Here is a 19,763-nt window from a genome sequence, read left to right as displayed (position 1 = left end):
CCTCTAATAAAAATTTTTCAGGATATTGACATACTTTAAAAAATTATTTTACAGGGATGCACAGAACGTTTTGTATGTAGTCCAGATGAAGTTATGGATACCATAGATGAAGGAAAATCCAACAGACATGTAGCAGTTACAAGTAAGTAGAATATTTATTAACACTAATTAAAGTACAAAACTTTTAAAATACCTTTATCAAGTCGATTAATTTTAAGATTTTTCTTATCAAATAATGCTTTAGAAATTATTAGAAAAGGAAAGCTATGTTTGTTTACAGTTGTTTGTGTAATTTCATTGCAGATATGAATGAACATAGCTCTAGGAGTCACAGTATTTTTCTTATTAATGTAAAACAAGAGAACACGCAAACGGAACAAAAGCTGAGTGGAAAACTTTATCTGGTTGATTTAGCTGGTAGTGAAAAGGTAAAATCTTTATATTCTGTTAGATATCTAAGCATTTTTGTGAGTTAAAGCATTGAAGCCAGTGCTTTATGATTACATAAGCTCAATAATCAGTTCCAAATCACTATTACTTGGACCATAGTCCAGTTCAACCAATAGATATTACCTTTGACATAAGATGCATGTTTTTATTGAGAACTTCTTCAGCTTATGTCATTATGAATTTAATTAGGTATCCTTTTCCTAATTTTTAGTATCTCTTTATCCATGTTGGCAAAGAGCTCCCTGTGAAAAATGGTAACTTATCCATTAGTCCTTTCTGATTTGATTGTACTTATTTCTTTTCTTTAGATGATTATTTTATTATTATAGTCTTATATAATCTGACTCTATGTCAAAATAAGTTCAAATGTTTTAATATTGACCATTATGACCATTTTAACTTTTCTCCTAATTTTGTTTCTGCCGATTAGAATGATACTGCCTTCTACTCGAACATCTTACATACATCCTTTAAAGTCTGTCTCTAATTTTGCAAATTGAGAGGTCATTTCTTCAGCCAATATTGCTAACATATTGTAAATATATGCATTTTATAAAAGAAGCAAGTTTGCTGCTTCTGTGGTTCCATTAACAACATTATGCTTTAGAAAATTTTAAAAAGTTCCTCTTTTTAATGTAGCAAAGAGGAATAGCAAATTAGTAAACTATAAATGTACATGTAAATTGGTTATTTTGAAGATATTTAACATTGTTAGTGTGCTAGACACAACTTATTTTGAAGGGCACAAACTAAAATAAAATTTTGTGTCTCACATTCTTGTCATGCATATAGTTACTTTATGTTCTCAAAAGAGTAATACCTTAGAAATAGTTGTGCCTGAGAGTAAACACTTGGCAAATAAAGTCATGAAGCTTTCTTCTTTCCTTTTTTCTTTCTTTCTTTCTTTTTTTGTAATCTTATGTATAGGTTAGTAAAACTGGAGCTGAAGGTGCTGTGCTGGATGAAGCTAAGAACATCAACAAGTCACTTTCTGCTCTTGGGAATGTCATTTCTGCTTTGGCTGAGGGTAGTGTAAGTATACATGTCTTCTTATGGGGAATTACTTAAATATATGCTTCTATATATATATGCACATATTTGAGTGTGTGAGAGGTTCACTGTTTTTGAATCAATATGTGTGAATTCATTGTCTCGTAGGAATTTATTTTGTACTATTAGTATGTATATCTTAGTTCCCATCTTAATATTAAACAAAATAACAAATCACTTTGTGGTTTATTTAAAATAGCATATTTCTATAACAGATTTTATTATGTAGAAACCCATTGGTCTTCTCTGTTTTTTGTTTTTGTATGTAGACATATGTTCCATATCGAGATAGTAAAATGACAAGAATCCTTCAAGATTCATTAGGCGGGAACTGTAGAACCACTATTGTAATTTGCTGCTCTCCATCATCATACAATGAATCTGAAACAAAATCTACACTCCTGTTTGGCCAAAGGTTTGTTAAGAAAATTCAAAGTTGGAATGTAGATAGGCCTTTTTGTTGATTAAATCTAGGAAAAATATCAGGTGCATATTATTTCAATCAATGCATATTGTTAGTGTTATAGACACAACTTTTTAATTGAGGGACAGATAATACAAGTAAGTTATCTTTTAGACTGCTTGGGTTTGAATTAAGTTTTTGTATACCTTAAAGTCTAATGTTAACTTTAGTTAAATTTATGTAAGAAGTTTTAATTCAGCATTAAAGAAAATAAGCATTGCATCAGGTAATACAGTACAAGTCTGACAAATATAATCCTATGTTAAAACTGTTGGTATAACAGAGTTCAAATAATCGATATGAGAGGTTAGCCTAGGAAAATAATGATGGCTTTATCTCTGACTTCCATTGATAATTTCTTTTCTTAATTCAGCCTTGCAAATGAATTGTAAAAATATAGGCCCCTGTGTTTCATCCTCATCAGCTTGGTTTTTTTTTTTTAAAGCTCTTCACAAATATTAGGCCTGACTCAAATTTAGTTGAGGTTTAAATAAACACTATACTAAACTAATTACAGCTCTTAGTGTTTAGTCAGTTAACCGGACAAGAATAGTTAAGTTAAATTACTTAGCCATATATGCATATATTACATAGAACGATTAGTTATCAATTGAAAGTAATTTTAGTCACATTTTCTTTTCCTCAATCACTTCTTTAGGGCCAAAACAATTAAGAACACAGTTTGTGTCAATGTAGAGTTAACTGCAGAACAATGGAAAAAGAAGTATGAAAGAGAAAAAGAAAAAAATAAGACCCTACGGAACACCATTCAGTGGCTTGAAAATGAACTCAACCGGTGGCGTAATGGTAATGACTTAAAAATTTATCATTTTCAGTTGTTGAATACAGATTTAGAGCTATTTTCTAAATTTGAGGTTCAGATGTGAATATAAATAAAAATAGCAAAGCATATCCATTTTCACTTTTTAGGCATTAGGGATCATCAAATAAAAATGAATAAAGCCTTTTACATTAAATTCTTATATTACCTGAAATAATAAATAGAAGTACAAAGGCCAACTAGGAAGCTATAAAAGTTATAAAATGGCAAGGTGCCTGGATTTAGCATGTCAGCAATAAAAATAAGATTTGGTGGCTGGATTTAGAAGATGGGGAGAGTCAAAGTTAATTCCAACTTTACAGATCTCAAGGACTGAGCAGATAAAGTTGGTAAGAGCAGCCAAAATTAAAATTGAAATTAGCTTTAGACAGTTCAATTTTTATTAACCATTCTATTGTCTTATTGTAGGAGAGACAGTGCCTATTGATGAACAGTTTGACAAAGAGAAAGCCAACTTGGAAGCTTTCGCAGTGGATAAGGATGTTACTATTACCAATGATAAACCAGCAACCACGATTGGAGTTACTGGAAACTTTACTGATGCTGAAAGAAGAAAGTGTGAAGAAGAAATTGCTAAATTGTACAAACAACTAGATGACAAGGTAAGTATTGTTTATGTTCTATTTTGTTCTAGAACGTTATTTGCAAAGGTGTTTATTTTCTAATGTCAATATTATTGGTCCCCGTGACGAAATACACATCATCTTTGTTTTCTGTTAACCTTTCGAAATGGTTATGTTAACAAAAAATAGAAAATCACAATTTCCGTTTCTATGCAGAAACTATGTACAAAGCATATCTTTTTTCCCTCCTCATTTTTAAGCTGAAAGAACTTTGTAAAGGAAATTTGGCATTAAGTCATTGGAGAGCCTTAATGAAATGGCCTCTTAAAATCAGGGATCTGAAAACTAATAAAAAATGATGTAAGAGATGAGATAGCGGGGAACAGAATGGAGTGAGAATGCTATCTTCCTGCTTTGATTATATCAGTCAGCAGTGTGAAAAATCAAATTATGAACCAAACAGGAAAAGGAAAACAGGCAGGAAAGAGACTAGAAGAAACTAGTTCTGATATTGTTTTTGTTTTATTTTAAGCAGAGATGGCAGGCAGTTTGATGTGGCTATATGGCCATTATTTTCAATAATAGCTTCAAACATGTTAATTATTTTTTAGCATTTAAAGTATTTAATGATAGCTTTTTTTCTTATTGCATGATAAATCTATAAGCCTTTTTTCATCTTGCATGAAAAAACTGTTACAGTTAACAATTAAAAGATTCCATCTGTTTCTACTTAAGATTAAAATAAGCTATGTTGAAATAGTTTTGGAGAAATGATTTTGAAATATTTTTGGGGGGTGGGGGGATAGTAATCTTACATTTTGTGTTAGGAAACAATTAGATGACCAGGTTGTGGGCTACTTTTAACTTGTTACTTTAAAATTTTAGGATGAGGAAATTAATCAGCAGAGCCAATTGGTAGAGAAATTGAAGACACAGATGTTGGATCAGGAAGAAGTAAGTTGAATACTGTTTCCGGAAAAGCTTTGTCATTATCATTTAAACACAAACGATGAAGCAATCTATAGAGCTCTGAGTATACTAGAGTGCATCTTTAAATTTTTTGAATATGTGCATGCTTCACTGTGGGTATCCTGATTGATGCATCATATGGATTGAAGCAAAGATTGACTTTATCTTACGATTTGAGTTCTCTCTACTGGAGAGGAGAGAATAACTCTTTTTAGGATTTACTTTTTTTAACATACATCTGGTTTTTTGAAACTGCCTTCTGCTTTTTGAAGTACAGTGCTGTTTTGTCTCCTGATTCTCCCCAGAACATTTCTTAATTGACCTTGGGGAAAACTTACACTGGTTTGGAGTATTTAGACTCCTCCTCCATTAATGAAAAGTACAGTATTTACATATGGAAATGAAGGAAGTAATATAAGAAAACACATGTTTTATTCTCACTCATTCACGTCAACATACAGGTATAAGTTCATTCTAAAGGGATTATTAAAGAAATACTGATTTCTGAATTCCATTGACTTTGTCTTTAATAATTAGGTAAGTTGAGGTATGACTTATTGTGAGAAGGAGAATATCAATGAATAAAATCATGTTTTACTCTTTACATTTCTACCCTCATCTAACCCTGTTGTTCATTTCTGTCATCTTTACTTTTATCTTAGTTCTTTCAAGTGTCTCTTTAGTTTGTCACCTAGTTTGGAGCCTCATTTATCTCACCTGCAAAGCAGGGTGGATCATTGAAAAATGGTCCTTCATTTAAGGTTTGTTTTGGGGAAGGGTGGCAAAGACTGCATAGTTTCAATAAGAAAGAGATACCCACCATCAGCCAAATTAATCCTGGTCAGATTATTTTTATGCTTATTTCAACTATAGCCTTGTTTCTCAAAAGGGAGCTAGTAATATTGCATATAATTCTTTATTATTTTGTTCTGTCCTTTGCATCATAGGACATTTAGCATCCCTGGCTCCTGCTTCTAAGTGCCACTAGCATTCTGCACCATTATTAGTATTCCCACGCATTTCCATGTACCACTACTTAAAAGCCACTGACCCTGGATGATTGCAGTATCTTCCTAAGTAGTCTTCTCTTAGCTTCTCTCCAGCTCAGATTTTATATGCTGATACTAAATTTTCCTGAGGCACGGCTCAGAAGCCACCCCCTGTTGCCCAAAGAAAATCTGAATTTTAAAGCAAATCTTCTAAACATCTACTAATTTCTTTTTCTGTGCACACTGTTCATGAACCTAGAATGCCTTTGTCTTTCTGTTACTTTAATTTGCATATGACTAAAATCTACCTTTCCTAGCCACTTCTCCATTTCATCTTCTTTGTTTATAGAAATATCTCTCTTTTTCCTATACTACCAAGCACTTTTTTTGTCATGTCCTGTCTCTGCTTTATAGCTCTTGTATTACATTTTTTTATGTACCTATCTTCTTGTCTAGATTCCTCAATAGCAAAGTTTTTATTTGATTTCCTTTCTGTCTCCCACAGTGTCTTTCACAGTGCCTGTACATAGACATTCAGTAAATTTGTTGAATGAATTAATGTTACCACACTTTATAGCATCTACATTTCTTCCCTTTGTGCTTAGCAAATAGAATTTTAAATTTAGCAAACAGAATTGGTAAAAATATACTTTTTCACCTAGCTTCTGGCATCTACCAGAAGAGATCAAGATAATATGCAAGCTGAGCTGAATCGCCTTCAAGCAGAAAACGATGCCTCAAAAGAAGAAGTAAAAGAAGTTTTACAAGCCTTGGAGGAACTTGCTGTTAATTATGATCAGAAGTCTCAAGAAGTTGAAGACAAAACTAAGGAATATGAATTACTTAGTGATGAACTGAATCAGAAATCGGTAGGATACAAGTTTTTCTTTAATACTTTAGTACACATATTCTTAATTGAAATATTAAAAAGTATATAGGTGGGTAAAAAAAAAAAATGCCAGCCATCTAGAAAACTGTCAATTCCATTCTAACATAAATTTGCTGAAACTTATGGCAATAAATGAAAAATCAAATTTATTAATTTGGAAATTTCTCATTTCTAGGCAGAAAACATTACCCAATCTCAAAAATTTAGTGAAATAATGCTAACTACCTGCTCTTAATGGAGCACAGTATGATTACATTGTTTATTAGGTCTAAAATATTTTTAGGTTTGAACTGGAAGGTAACTTAGAACTTAGTAGATAATAGTCAAGAAAATAAAAGCAGAAAATAATGGTTTTGTGACTGTTAGGTGAAAACTTGATATAGCTGTCAGTATTAAAATTGATCTTTTTTTTTACACCAACAGCACCTGGTCTTTCTAGGTGGTCTCCCATCCAAGTACTAACCAGGTCCAACCCTGCTTAGCTTCCAAGATCAGATGGGATTGGGCTTGTTCAGGGTGGCATGGCCATAGACTAAAATTGATCTTTTGTTTAATAGATTTAACTACCTTTTATTTTTGGATCTACTAGGCAACTTTAGCAAGTATAGATGCTGAACTTCAGAAACTTAAGGAAATGACCAACCACCAGAAAAAACGAGCAGCTGAGATGATGGCATCTTTACTAAAAGACCTTGCAGAAATAGGAATTGCTGTAGGAAATAATGACGTGAAGGTAAATATAATAACTAGTTATTAAGTGTAATTATCTGTATATAGCCTTTACTTTTGCTTATTATTTTTTTCAAAGGTCTTTTCATACACATTATCTTCACAATAGTCACATGTAGTAGATGGTATTATCTTTATTTTAAATAGAAAAGAGAAGAGAATGGGGTACTCAGGTAGATGAATGTTCAGTAAGTAGCATTTATTTGGACTCCATGTTTGGTTTTTTTCCTCTACTATGTAAAGATTTTGCACTTAGAAATTATGTTAATAAATTACCATACATGATATTTCATAATTGGAACAAAAGTGAAGATTAGCTCAGGAAGTAAACTTATTAATAAATTGGTCTGTAGTTGCTTTAAAAAGATAAAAGATGAGCACTGCTAAATAATCCTTTATTCTTTAAATTTTATGAAAAATTTCAAAGAGATAATAGAATATCATGAACCTCAGAGTTATCAGTTATCAAAAGTTGGCCACATTTATGCCTTTTTTCTTTTCTAATAATCTTAATCTTATTAAGGATAATAATATTAATTATCGCTAGGCATGTGGTAAAAAAATTTACCATAGTGACGTGGTAGATTTTTAAAGTTAGACCATTCAAATCCAAATAAATGCTACAATTGTTAAAAATAAATAAAAGACCAAAAAAGCAAAGTAAGACTCAACTACAAAAACATGTATATAGCATGAAAGATTTCTATATTGTAGTAGGTATTTGTTATAGATACAGAACAAATTTATACTTAGGTTTATAATGAGAGCATACTAAGAAGCCATGTTTAACAAGAATTGGAAATGAAATAAAGGTTTTTGGTTTGGAGCACACATTCTTTCTCTTAAATGTTACTCAGAACTATTTGTTGATGAAGGCAAGGATTCTTGTAACTTCTCTAATGTCATTTCTTAATGTCAGCTCACCTCATTGAAAGAAAGGAAATGTTATTGTTAAATATTGGAACAATATTTAACCAACATTCTGAACATTCTGTCCTGTTTTTATGGTGAAGTAATAGGAAATGCTTAGAGCTTATATGAGACTCTTGGGATGGAAAAGTAGATTTACTTCATATCACTGAACATTAGAATGGTGTTCAAAATTTGCTTTGTAGATATGCAACTTCTTTTTAGAAAAAAATCTTTGTATTTCATATTCAAATAATATACCACTTTTTCACCTGTGGTAAAGATAGAGAAAATATAGTGGAAATGGCTTGTGTTTAGTGGCCGAGTGTTACAAGTTCCCTGACACTTAGACTGCTTTTTTACTGTATATACTATTGTAGCATTTTGAAAGCGAGTCAGCCTTGCCGATAGGTTTCTTTGAAAAGAAATCTATGGATCCTCAGTATTACCATTTGCACATAATTCTTTTCCTGTTCACATCATCAGTTAAGCACTGCTTGAGCTCCACTTGTTTTGTGTTTTTTGCATTATGGTTCACTCTTAGCATGTACAGTTGTATGGATTTTGACTAATGCATAATATAGTTACAGTATCATATAATAGTTTTACTGCCCTAACAAATATCCTGTGCTTTACGTATTCATCCCTCTCCTCGAACCCTTAAGAAGATCTCTGTAGTGTTGCATTGCCCAAAATTTCATACTGTTGGACTCATACAGTATATAGCCTTTTCTGACTGGCTTCTTTCATTTAGCAGTGTGCGTTTAAGTTTCTTCCATATTTTATTGTGGCTTGATAGCTCATTTTTTAAAATCACTTAATAGTTTATGGTGTGGATGTAGCAGCTTGTTTTTCTATTTACCTATTGAGGAACATCTTGGTTACTTTCTCAGTTTTTAGCAGTTATAAATAAAGCTGCTATGAAAGGTATGAAAAGTCTGTCATAATTCATTGTTTTACATGGGGATGGCCAGTTGTTCCAGCACATTTGTTGAAAGACTATCTCTGTTGAATTGCCTTTGCCCCTTTCAGAGATCAGTTGACTGTAGTTGTGCATGTCTATTCCTGGGCTCTCTTCTGTTCCAGTGACCTGTTTGTTTATTCTGCCAATATCACATCATTTTGATAGCGGTAGCTTTATAGTAGATCGTGTAGTTGGGTAGCATTAGTCTTCCAACTTTGCTCTTTAGTATTGTGTTGGCTATTCAGGGTCTTTCGCCTTTCCATATAAACTTTAGAATCAGTTTGTCAGCACTCACAAAATAACTTGCTGGGATTTTTATTGAGATTATATTAAATACATAGATCAAGTTGGGAAGAATCGACATTTTAACAATATTGTCTTTCCATGAATATGGAATATTTCCTTTTTTTTGATGTCTTTCATCAGTATTTTATAGTTTCCTCATAACATTTATGCCATAGTGTTTTGTTTTTTTTTTTTTTTCCTCTTTGGCGCTAATGTAAATGGCACTGTTTGGAATTTCAAATTCCACTTGTTTAGTGCTGGTATATAGGAAAGTGATTGACTTTCGTATGTTAACCTTGTATCTTGCATTGTTACTATAATGGTTTATTCTTGGAATTTTTTAATAATCATGTCATGTACACAATTTTATTCTCAAGCTCCACTTAATTTTTTCTAAACAATAAAAATTTATTATCTTATAGTTCTGGAGGTCAGAAGTCAGAAATGGGTTTTACTGGGTTAAATCAAGAAGTAAGGCTTTTCCTTTTGGAGACTACAGAGGAGAATCCATTTCTTTTTCCAGGTTTTAGAAGTTGTCAGTTTTCCTTTAACTTAGGGTCTCTTTTCCTCCATCTTCCAAATCAGCAATGACAGCTTGAATTTTCACAATAAATCGCTCTTAGTCTGACTCTTCTGCCTCACTCTTTCACTTATGGGGACCCTTGTGATTACTTTGGGCCTTCCTGGATAATTTAAGATAATCAGCCCAGCTCAGGGTCAGCCGATTAGCAGTCTTCATTCCATCTACAACCTTAATCCCCCCTTGCCGTGAAATATAATATATTCAGAGATTCCAGGGATTAGGATGTGGACATTTTGGGGAACCCTTATTATGGCCTACCACAAGATGTTTTATAAAACTACACAAAAATCGCAAAATAACATAAATTAAAACTGAGAATAATACAACAAAGAAATAAGTTGACTGGGGCATGAGGGATCCAGAAATTAAGCTAACAGAAAAATGCACACTTGGTGATGTCTTATAGACCTTTGAGTTCCAAGTCAGTGATTCTTAAACTCTGGATTTAAATCATACTTTTGAATGCTGTAATTTTGGGTAGCATTCTTAAAGGGATTAAAAGAATCAGAACAAAACTAATCATGTCACCAATAATTATATCACAGTCACTATTCCAGTATAACCCTATCTCCATTAAAGCTATCAGAGAACTTGACTATCCTTAAACACAGTTATTTATTACGTAAAGCTCCACTTAATTTTGACATAGATTATTGTACTGAAATTTCATAGTGAAACCCATGAAAGTTTTGGATAGTACAGTGACCACAATTTCTCCTTTGTGAGGTTAAAGTCATCCTTTCCCTGCCACCTGTTTAGCCTTATTTGTTAAGTTTTAAATGGGACTTACACATGATTAACAGTAAACTTCCTAAAGAGGGCCTATGAAGAAGAAATCCAAATACTGAAAGAGGCACAATTCATCAGAGGTTTTTTGGTTTGTTTTTTCAGTTTACATTATTTTTTTCCCTGTAGGCATGTATTATTGTTAACTTTTAGAAAGGAAAGCAAAAATTTAGCTTTGTTTTACTTACTCTTTATCACCCAATATTTAATAAAAGATAAAAGCCCCTGACTTCCTTTGAATACTGAGTTATATTAAAATATATTTAATTTTGTTTGGTTTTAGAATCTAATTGGTTAAACACACACTGGATATTTTTGTCTTTTGTTTTTTATTTCACTTTTTTCTCATAGCAGCCTGAGGGAACTGGCATGATAGATGAAGAATTCACTGTTGCAAGGCTCTATATTAGCAAAATGAAGTCAGAAGTAAAAACAATGGTAAAACGCTGCAAACAGTTGGAGAGCACACAAACTGAGAGCAACAAAAAAATGGAAGAAAATGAAAAGGAGTTAGCAGCATGCCAGCTTCGTATCTCTCAAGTATGTATTACAGAGCAGAGTTTCTTCATGCTTTGAATAGTCTCATAACTTTTATTTATTGTAAAAGTTTTAAGGAAAATGAACTTCCATAGGTTATTTTGAGCACCAAAATAGGTTAATTTAATCAGTTTTTCCTAGTCTAGCTGCTTTATAATAACATGAATGATATAACCAGGTTGTATTAACATGTATATGTTAAACATACAGATTTACTAGAGAGATGTGATTGATGTGACTATTCAAGAATCCAGTTGAATTCTAGGGTAGACAAAACTGCAGGGCCAGTTTTCTGCCTTTGGCAGCTGAGTGGATAAGGCCATTCGTCAAGTTAGGAATTGTAGAAGGGAAGAGGGTTATGTCATATGGTGATAACAATAAGAATGTTTCATTTTTCAGCTTTCAGTACCTTTGTTATAAGTGTTATAAGCTATATAGATGACCTTTTCATTGATGAAGTTCTTCATCATTGTAAATTTGGCCCCTGAACATTTTAGGTTTAAGTATCTTCGTTAAGTATATTACATGTTTATGTATGTTGATAAAACTTGCTTATTTTCAAATATTCTTAACAATAAAATATGTGCATGAGAATTTTTCCATTTCACATCATTATATTTTTCCCAAAAGCATGAAGCCAAAATCAAGTCATTGACTGAATACCTTCAAAATGTGGAACAAAAGAAAAGACAGCTAGAGGAATCTGTTGATTCCCTCAGTGAAGAACTAGTTCAGCTTCGAGCACAAGGTATTAACTTTCAATTATTTCCGAGTTATGTTTATATTAATTTGTGCTTACTTTAGTGTAATTGTAGTAAACATAATTCACACTGATAGAGAATCGTAGGAATACTGATAACTTGGCATAGTAAACAAATATGGCCTTTAATGTGGCTTTGAAACTTTTCAAAGTTGGGTTTGAATATGGAAGTAGTCAATCTGGGAATTTCCCACAAAGTTATAAAGTTAATACATATATGCATGTGCATATGTGAAGTGTGTATGTGTGTATATATACACACATAAATCTTGACATAGAAACTTAAGAAAGCTGTTTCGTTTCCCTACCATGCGCTAACCCATCTGTTCTGGGATTAGGCAAAGAAAATAAAAGAAACCTTAATATCAATACAAAGGAAATAGCTAAAATGTACCAGTCAACATATCATTGAGCTTGGAAAGCAAGATTTACTATCTGTCATTTGGATATTTTAAAGTCAAGTATTGCTAAGGAACATACATATTCCTCATAAAACCTATTTGTTCTTTGGTTTCTATGAAGAACTTTAAGGCTTATTTTCTCTCTTGTTTTCTCTTCCTACCCAAACAGAGAAAGTCCATGAAATGGAAAAGGAGCACTTAAATAAGGTTCAGACTGCAAATGAAGTTAAGGCAAGTTTGATGTAACATTGGATTCTAATGGCTTTAGTCCATCATTATTAATCTTTATTAGTCTGACTTAATGTCCTTTCCCACCAATAATTTTAGCAAGCTGTTGAACAGCAGATCCAAAGCCACAGAGAAACTCATCAGAAACAAATTAGTAGCTTGAGAGATGAAGTTGAGGCAAAAGAAAAACTTATTACTGATCTTCAAGAGTAAGTATACTTTTCTTTCCTCTAAATATTAAAAGCTAAGAAAGATTGACTATTTAGACAAGAGGGAATAATTGGTTACTGGTGGACAATATATTCTTTTTAGATATCTGCCCTTTTCATTGAAATTATAACTTTTTCATTTATAACTTATGAGTTCCAGGTGAAGTACTTTTTAGATCTTTTGATGTAACTATTCAGTAAAAAGGAAAAACAAACTTCAACCATTGTTACAAATAGAAACCGCCTCTAAATCACTTTCTTAATTTCCTTTTAAAAATTATTCTTTATTGAGAAAAACTTTATTGGAAGTCGTGGTTTTTTTAAGTTTTTTTTTTTTTTAAATATAAGTTCTCTTCGTAAGACAGTTTTCCTACTTCCATAACCATATTTGTATAGCATAGAATGTGTAAAAATAGGAAGTCTACAACTAAATCAGAGGTATGTAAGAAAAAATGATAACAATTTGGGATGTGGGTCTTACTAGTAATACCTAATGGATTCAGGGACAGGGATTCAGAGAGATGAAAGATATAGAATAAAATCATGGTTTCAAACCAAAATTGGAAAATATTGTATAGCTGGAAGTAGCCAGGTCCTCTTCCCTCCCCTCTTCTCCCCGTCCTTCCCCCCAGCCCCATGGCACCTATGGCACCCATGGCAGACAGGATCACAGGAAACCTTTGGTTATTTGTAGTGGCGAGATTATAGAATTTAAGATTTTGAAAAATTTTAATGATAACATTTAGAAAGCAGTGGTGTTGATATTGTTTGGGGTTTCCCCCCGCCCCTTTTTTCTCAGCCAAAACCAGAAAATGATGTTAGAGCAGGAACGTCTGAGAGTAGAACATGAGAAGTTGAAAGTTACAGATCAGGAAAAGAGCAAAAAATTACATGAACTCACGTAAGTAAATGTTTTAATTTAAACTGAAAATTAAAAACTAAGAGGATTGCAGGCATTGCTATTGGATGTATCCAGTAGATACATTTTTCACTTTGTATAGGTTAGAGAGTGTTTTTCTTAAACCTTCTGCATTGGTTTGATTTATACCTAAAAATTTGCAGTGTAAATCAGCCTTGTGCTTTAATGAAACAAGGTCTGATATTTCAGTGATGGTTAAGATTCAGATTCATATTTATCAGACTGTTTCCTATTTCTGAGCCAACATTTTATGTCAAGATCTGTCAAGAATGAACCTAAAATATGGCATTAAGTAATTTAAAAGATTTAGGATCTGCTAAAAAAACTGAATTTTTGTCAAAATTGATCTTGCATAAAGGGACATTGGTATGTTAGCCTTGCCTTTTGAACAGAGGTTTTTCACCACTTATTTTTTCTAATTTACTAAGACTATAGTCAGTCAGTACTCAAGTTTTTAGAATCTGAGCAGATAGAAGACTCAGAATTATAATTTTTCACATGCCTTGAATTTATGAGAGAAAGTTTGTAAATGAACTGCTATTGTTAGAATGATAACACCATCATTCTAAAGTTTGTAAATGAACTGCTATTGTTAGAATGATAACACCATCATCAGGACCAGCTCAGAGTTGATTTTATAAATATTCTGCTGAATCTCAACCATGATTTTTTGGAAGTAATTTTAAGTAAAATACGTAAAATACTTTGTTCTTAGATAATTTATTGTCTCTGTAATTTCCAGGTAATCAGAATTATTTTGGATGAATAACAGGATACTGTATGTGACATATTCTAAATATAAATAAGTGATTTATTATTATTTGAATTCTGCCACATTTTATCTCTTCTACTGCTATACGAGGAGAGTTATTTCTGATGAGTTATAGATTTAGGAGATCTTAAGGCTTAAGAATTTCTTTGAAAGACAACATGAGTAAACTTTTTAAAAATAAGCATTTTTCATTTATTTGAACTCAAGAATTGATTCTTTCAGATAAAAAAAATTTGATTCAACTCTTGAGTTAAATAAAACTAGAATTTTATAGAATCAAAAGTCGAAAATATGTATGTATGTTTTTCCTCTGTCTAGGGTTATGCAAGATAGACGAGAACAAGCAAGACAAGACTTGAAGGGTTTGGAAGAGACAGTGGTAAGAAAAACCTGAAGATAAATAGGATTGGGGAATGTTAATGGGTTTTTTCTTCTTGGTTGTATTAAAATTGAAGTCTGAACTCCAAAAACACTGCTGTTCTTAATTTAAGGCAAAAGAACTTCAGACTTTACATAACCTGCGGAAGCTCTTTGTTCAGGACCTGGCCACCAGAGTTAAAAAGGTAATATAACTATACTTAGATGTGGGTATCTATATAAATGGTGCCTTCTATGTGTAATGCTTTGTATTCATAAGTGAAATAATTTTATGACATAACAGTTTTTGTTTGGTTAAGTTTAGGAGTTTCTTTGAGCTTTGAATTTTTAATAGTATTCATTGACTTTTTCTCAGAGTGCAGAAATCGATTCTGATGACACTGGAGGCAGTGCTGCTCAAAAGCAAAAGATCTCATTTCTTGAAAATAATCTCGAACAACTCACTAAAGTGCACAAGCAGGTAATAAAGAATATATTTTGTGGTAGCTGCAGCATTGTAAGAATTTTAAGGAGTGGCAAGTATTTATTTGAATTTTCATACCCTGAGCCATTCCATTTATCAAGCATTTATATAAAGAAACCACTACACATTTTTAGGGAAATTAATATTTTTAACAACCCTTTTATCAAAAGAAGCCAATGAAGTAAGTATTCTTACTTTCTGAAAATCCAGGTCAGTTTTCTTAATTTGCTCACGATAATTAAAATATCTGTTAGGTCTTTGCAACTAAAATACAACTTTTTTGGTCCTTTTACATTTAATGCCCCAGGTATGAAATATATAATATCATGAGGCAGCTCATATTTTTTAAAAAGTGTTTATTATGTCTTATTTTTAATTATGGCTTGATAAATGATTTAATTACAAAAATATTTTTTTGCTCCAAAATTATTGCATATCTTTGTTGTTGTAAACCTGATGCTTATACTAGATGTTTGCACCTAGAGTAAGGTTAAAGAAGTTTTAGCCTTTTTTGCTTTCAGAACTTCCTGAGGGGGTTGCTAAATTTATGGGTGCTCATGGATCTTAGTATGTTTAAAGGGTATTCATTTCTAAAAGATTAATATCTTAATGAAGAGACCTAATATTATGTTCTAACTTATTGTTATTGCCTAGTAGAGGGTAGGAACAACTCCCTCCAAAAAAAATTAAATAAAATTTTTATAATACATATGTGTGATATGTATGGATGTATGTATTCCTTGCTTGTTGCTGCCTAAATTAAGTTAGCTAATTGGAAAACCTTAGTATAAAATGTAGTTTTACTTTTTTTCTAAAGAGAAATTATACAATGTTCATACTTTATCCAATCATCTTATTAAAGCTAGAATCCTAATTTTCTTCATGTACTTTTAGTTGGTACGTGATAATGCAGATCTTCGCTGTGAACTTCCCAAGTTGGAAAAGAGACTTAGAGCTACAGCTGAGAGAGTGAAAGCTCTGGAGTCAGCACTGAAAGAAGCCAAAGAAAATGCATCTCGTGATCGCAAACGGTATCAGCAAGAAGTAGATCGTATAAAGGAAGCAGTCAGGTCAAAGAATATGGCCAGAAGAGGACATTCAGCACAAATTGGTTAGTTGAACACATTAAAACCTTTAAACCTTGCTTAGTTTGAATGTTTTCATTTACTTGCAAACATATTCTGATTCATTAATTATGTGCTGTAATGGTGGTATTTGTTATTACCATAGAGACAAAGAAGTTGAGGAATAACCACATTAACAGGACAAGAAGATAAATAGGAACTAGACAAGCAAGAGTGGTCAGGGATAGAGAAAACTGTGTTGAGCAATATTTCATTCTTCAGAATAATCATTGATAAAGGAATAGGTATAAGAGGCTAGATTTTATAGGTCCTGGAAGAAAGGATATAACTAAAAAGAGAGCTAGAGGAATTTTCTAAGAAACAAAAAAGCAGAGAAAAACAAAACACTTGGGTATTTATTGTAAACAAAGAGGTCTAAAAAATCATTATAGTGTATTAAGATTTATTCTAAAGCCAGTTTTTGGTTTTTGTTTTAGCTAAACCTATTCGTCCTGGGCAACATCCAGCAGCTTCTCCAACTCATCCAAGTGCAATTCGCGGAGGAGGTGCGTTTACTCAGAACAGCCAGCCAGTGGCAGTACGAGGTGGAGGCGGCAAACAAGTGTAAGGGTTACACCGTACCCACAGGTTTGTAGTCTGTATCTGGCTTTTGAATCATAGCTGTAAATGGAAATGTTAAACTAAAGAAAAATGTTAAACATTTTTTTTGGATTCTCACATTAATGTCATGATTTTTTAAATGTATGTAATTGTGAATGTAACGGCATAATTCCTTCTAGTCTATTTTTCATAATTCAGATCATATTATTCAAATTTATGTTATTGTTTTCAACCTAACATTAGATCATTTTAGAAGATCTTGGTATTCTAATAGATATACTATAGTTTATAAATATTCCCTTTTACTGGGCATGTAATTAAGTATATTAATTTTTCTATATTTGAAATTTTCCAAAATTGAAATTTCTATAGATGAAATTTGAAGTGTGAAAAATTTTTTATACTCGCTTATCTATTATTTCCAGAAGATTCCCAAAAGTGAAATTATAAGAAAATGTGAACATTTTTAAGGCTCTTGATACATATTAACACACTGCTCTCCAGAAAGACTGCACCAAATGGCATATTAGCCAAAGATGCTCCCCATTTTATTGCATCTTTGCCAGCATTGAGTATTAGTAGTTTTTAAGCTTTGAACATAATAGGCCAAAATAAACATCTTATTATTAATGAAATTGAATTTCTCACATTTTTATTTGCCCACTTATTTTTTGAGTTATTTCTGTGTCCTTTTCTGTTTACCTATTGCAAGTGATTTTTTGAACAGATTTATAAGTTCTTATATTTATTAATTTGTTTTTAATTTATAAGTAATATCCGTTCCCTTGTAGGAGATTAAAAAATATCGCAAAGTTGAAGATAAAAATGATCTAGAGATACCACCCAATATGTTGTATTTTTCTGTAGCTTTCTTTACATATTATAACTTTTAAATTAAAAGGTTTAAGCTGTTAATAAATATTCCAATAACATACTACTCCTATTCTACTTATGCTACTTTGTAACCTACTTCTTTATCTTAGTAATATATCCTGTACATTTTCTTCTACAACATGATTGGTTAATAGCTGCCTAATATTTTAATTCTTTCAGAAGTCTCAAATGTGTAGATGCTTTAGAAACTAAAAATATTAGATTATTATGAGATGGTTAACTGTTGTTTCTGACAAATACTAAAGTCAGTTTGTTTTAATCTTGTTTTTACTTTGATGTTTTGCATAACATTGGTTCTCAGTTTAGAGAATGAAGCAGTATTCTGGAGTATTCACATTACAAATAATTTAATATTTTTTGTCACATAGTATAGGATTTAAAAGGCAGCAATAAAGTGAAAAGAGCACAGACTTTGAAGTTTTAAATTTGAATCCTACTTTATGAACTTGAGCAAGTGACTTTTTTAACAGTTTCTTTTTCATTTTGACTCTAACCATTCATGACCTGTTTAATATCTCTAAAACATTTTTCTTCATAGCCACAATAACATTATCAACAAAATATAGCTAACAATTAGCAACTAAAAATATTTTTAATATTACCTAATACCAGTCTCTATTCAGATTTCTTCATTTTAAGTCCTTCACAGCTGATTTATCTAAACCAAGGTACAATTCAAGACCACTGTTTGCACTTGCTTATATTCCTTAAGTTTCTTTTAATCTAAAATAACCCCCTTTTATAATGACATTGACTTACTAAAGAGAGACTAAGCAAGTTATCTTGGGCATATGCCACTTTCTAGGTGTGTTTGATTGTTTCTGTTTGTAGTTGCCTTATTCCTCTATTCCCTATGTATTAAAAGCAATTTTAGATTTAGCATAAACATTTTTACCAAGACTATATGGTAAGTTATATGTGCTTAATATCGTGTCACATTGGTAGACATAAAATAGCTAGTTTTCCTGCCTGTTAGGGATGGCCTCTATTTCCCTCCTTTGGAGTATTATAAGTTCTCACTAAATGTCATTGCTAAGTTCTGCAACTTTAAGCAAAATGATGTATAATGAAGCCAGTTTGATCATAGGCTAATTAATATAAACATCGATGTTATAACGAAACACCAATGAACAAAACGATGCAATTTGAGGACCTGCTGTATTTACTTTTGAGCCCCTTTATTAGTAAAATAGAAGTCATTCTTGAGAATTACACAAGTTAAGATGTTATTACCTATTACAAAACGGATTCTTTTCTGCAAGTTGAAGGTGGGCAAGGGCATTTGAAAGCATAACTGGATATAGGTGAAAGTTTATCCTTTGTGTATATTGTGCTCAGATTAAAATTCCTATGTAAACTTTGAACTGATAACATCATTTGCAGAGAACATAGATCATGACCTTTGTTAGATGTAGCCAGGTTTTAGCTTGAAAGTAGAATGCTGATCCCAGTGTAACGACAGCAGTTTATTAGCACATGAGAGAGAGATAGCTAACTTAGCTAAACAAGATTTTTGAGACTTGAAGTAATTATAAATGTATAAACATTTACAGGTTTGTCTCATTGCTAGTCCGAAGGATAGTAGAGGTTTTTTTGTTTTTTTTTTAATTATTGCATCAATCAATCTTAAACCGTGGTGGAGAGGAGTATATGATCTTAAGTTATAAATTACTAAAAACTTAAATACTTTATAGAAGAATTTTTAAATTCTTTTAATTATTAAGAAAAGCATTTCACTTTGGGGGAAGATGGCAACATATTAATACCGACACTCTTAGTACCCAGTTTTACATGGCTGGTCTTCTAGCTTGCATACTTTGAATGTTGAGTTTTTCTAAACACATTGGTGAGTAGACAGTTTAATATGGGGATGCCTCCAGGTAACAGTTACTGATACTTATTTTCATTGTCATTTTTCTACCATATGCACCTCTTGGGTATTCCTATTTCTCCACCCCTCTTAACCTCCTCTCCCTTTTTTTTTTAATTGCAAAATATATAACATTCCTAGTTAGTGGTCCTTGGCTTAAGAATGTCACTGACACTG

General features: G+C 31.9%; 1 protein-coding gene and 1 pseudogene across 1 annotated transcript in view; one reads left to right on the top strand and one right to left on the bottom strand.

The window, feature by feature from the left end:
* Positions 1-19,763, top strand: part of KIF5B (kinesin family member 5B) — a 37,134-nt gene that overhangs the window by 14,618 nt on the left and 2,753 nt on the right. Inside the window, exons 7-25 of the mRNA XM_006914469.3 lie at positions 55-142; positions 304-428; positions 1,378-1,482; positions 1,770-1,915; positions 2,622-2,770; positions 3,213-3,406; positions 4,253-4,321; positions 5,988-6,194; positions 6,804-6,947; positions 10,822-11,010; positions 11,638-11,755; positions 12,338-12,399; positions 12,496-12,605; positions 13,405-13,506; positions 14,615-14,675; positions 14,788-14,859; positions 15,030-15,134; positions 16,032-16,248; positions 16,699-16,849. Coding sequence (XP_006914531.1) covers positions 55-142; positions 304-428; positions 1,378-1,482; positions 1,770-1,915; positions 2,622-2,770; positions 3,213-3,406; positions 4,253-4,321; positions 5,988-6,194; positions 6,804-6,947; positions 10,822-11,010; positions 11,638-11,755; positions 12,338-12,399; positions 12,496-12,605; positions 13,405-13,506; positions 14,615-14,675; positions 14,788-14,859; positions 15,030-15,134; positions 16,032-16,248; positions 16,699-16,829 — 2,394 coding nt within the window. The 3' untranslated portion in view covers positions 16,830-16,849. The remainder of the gene's footprint in view (positions 1-54; positions 143-303; positions 429-1,377; positions 1,483-1,769; positions 1,916-2,621; positions 2,771-3,212; positions 3,407-4,252; positions 4,322-5,987; positions 6,195-6,803; positions 6,948-10,821; positions 11,011-11,637; positions 11,756-12,337; positions 12,400-12,495; positions 12,606-13,404; positions 13,507-14,614; positions 14,676-14,787; positions 14,860-15,029; positions 15,135-16,031; positions 16,249-16,698; positions 16,850-19,763) is intronic.
* Positions 6,629-6,747, bottom strand: LOC112481867 (annotated as a pseudogene).

The sequence above is a fragment of the Pteropus alecto genome, unplaced genomic scaffold (genome assembly GCF_000325575.1).
Source record: "Pteropus alecto unplaced genomic scaffold, ASM32557v1 scaffold605, whole genome shotgun sequence".
NCBI lineage: Eukaryota > Metazoa > Chordata > Mammalia > Chiroptera > Pteropodidae > Pteropus > Pteropus alecto.
This window is presented reverse-complemented; position numbering and strand designations above follow the sequence as displayed.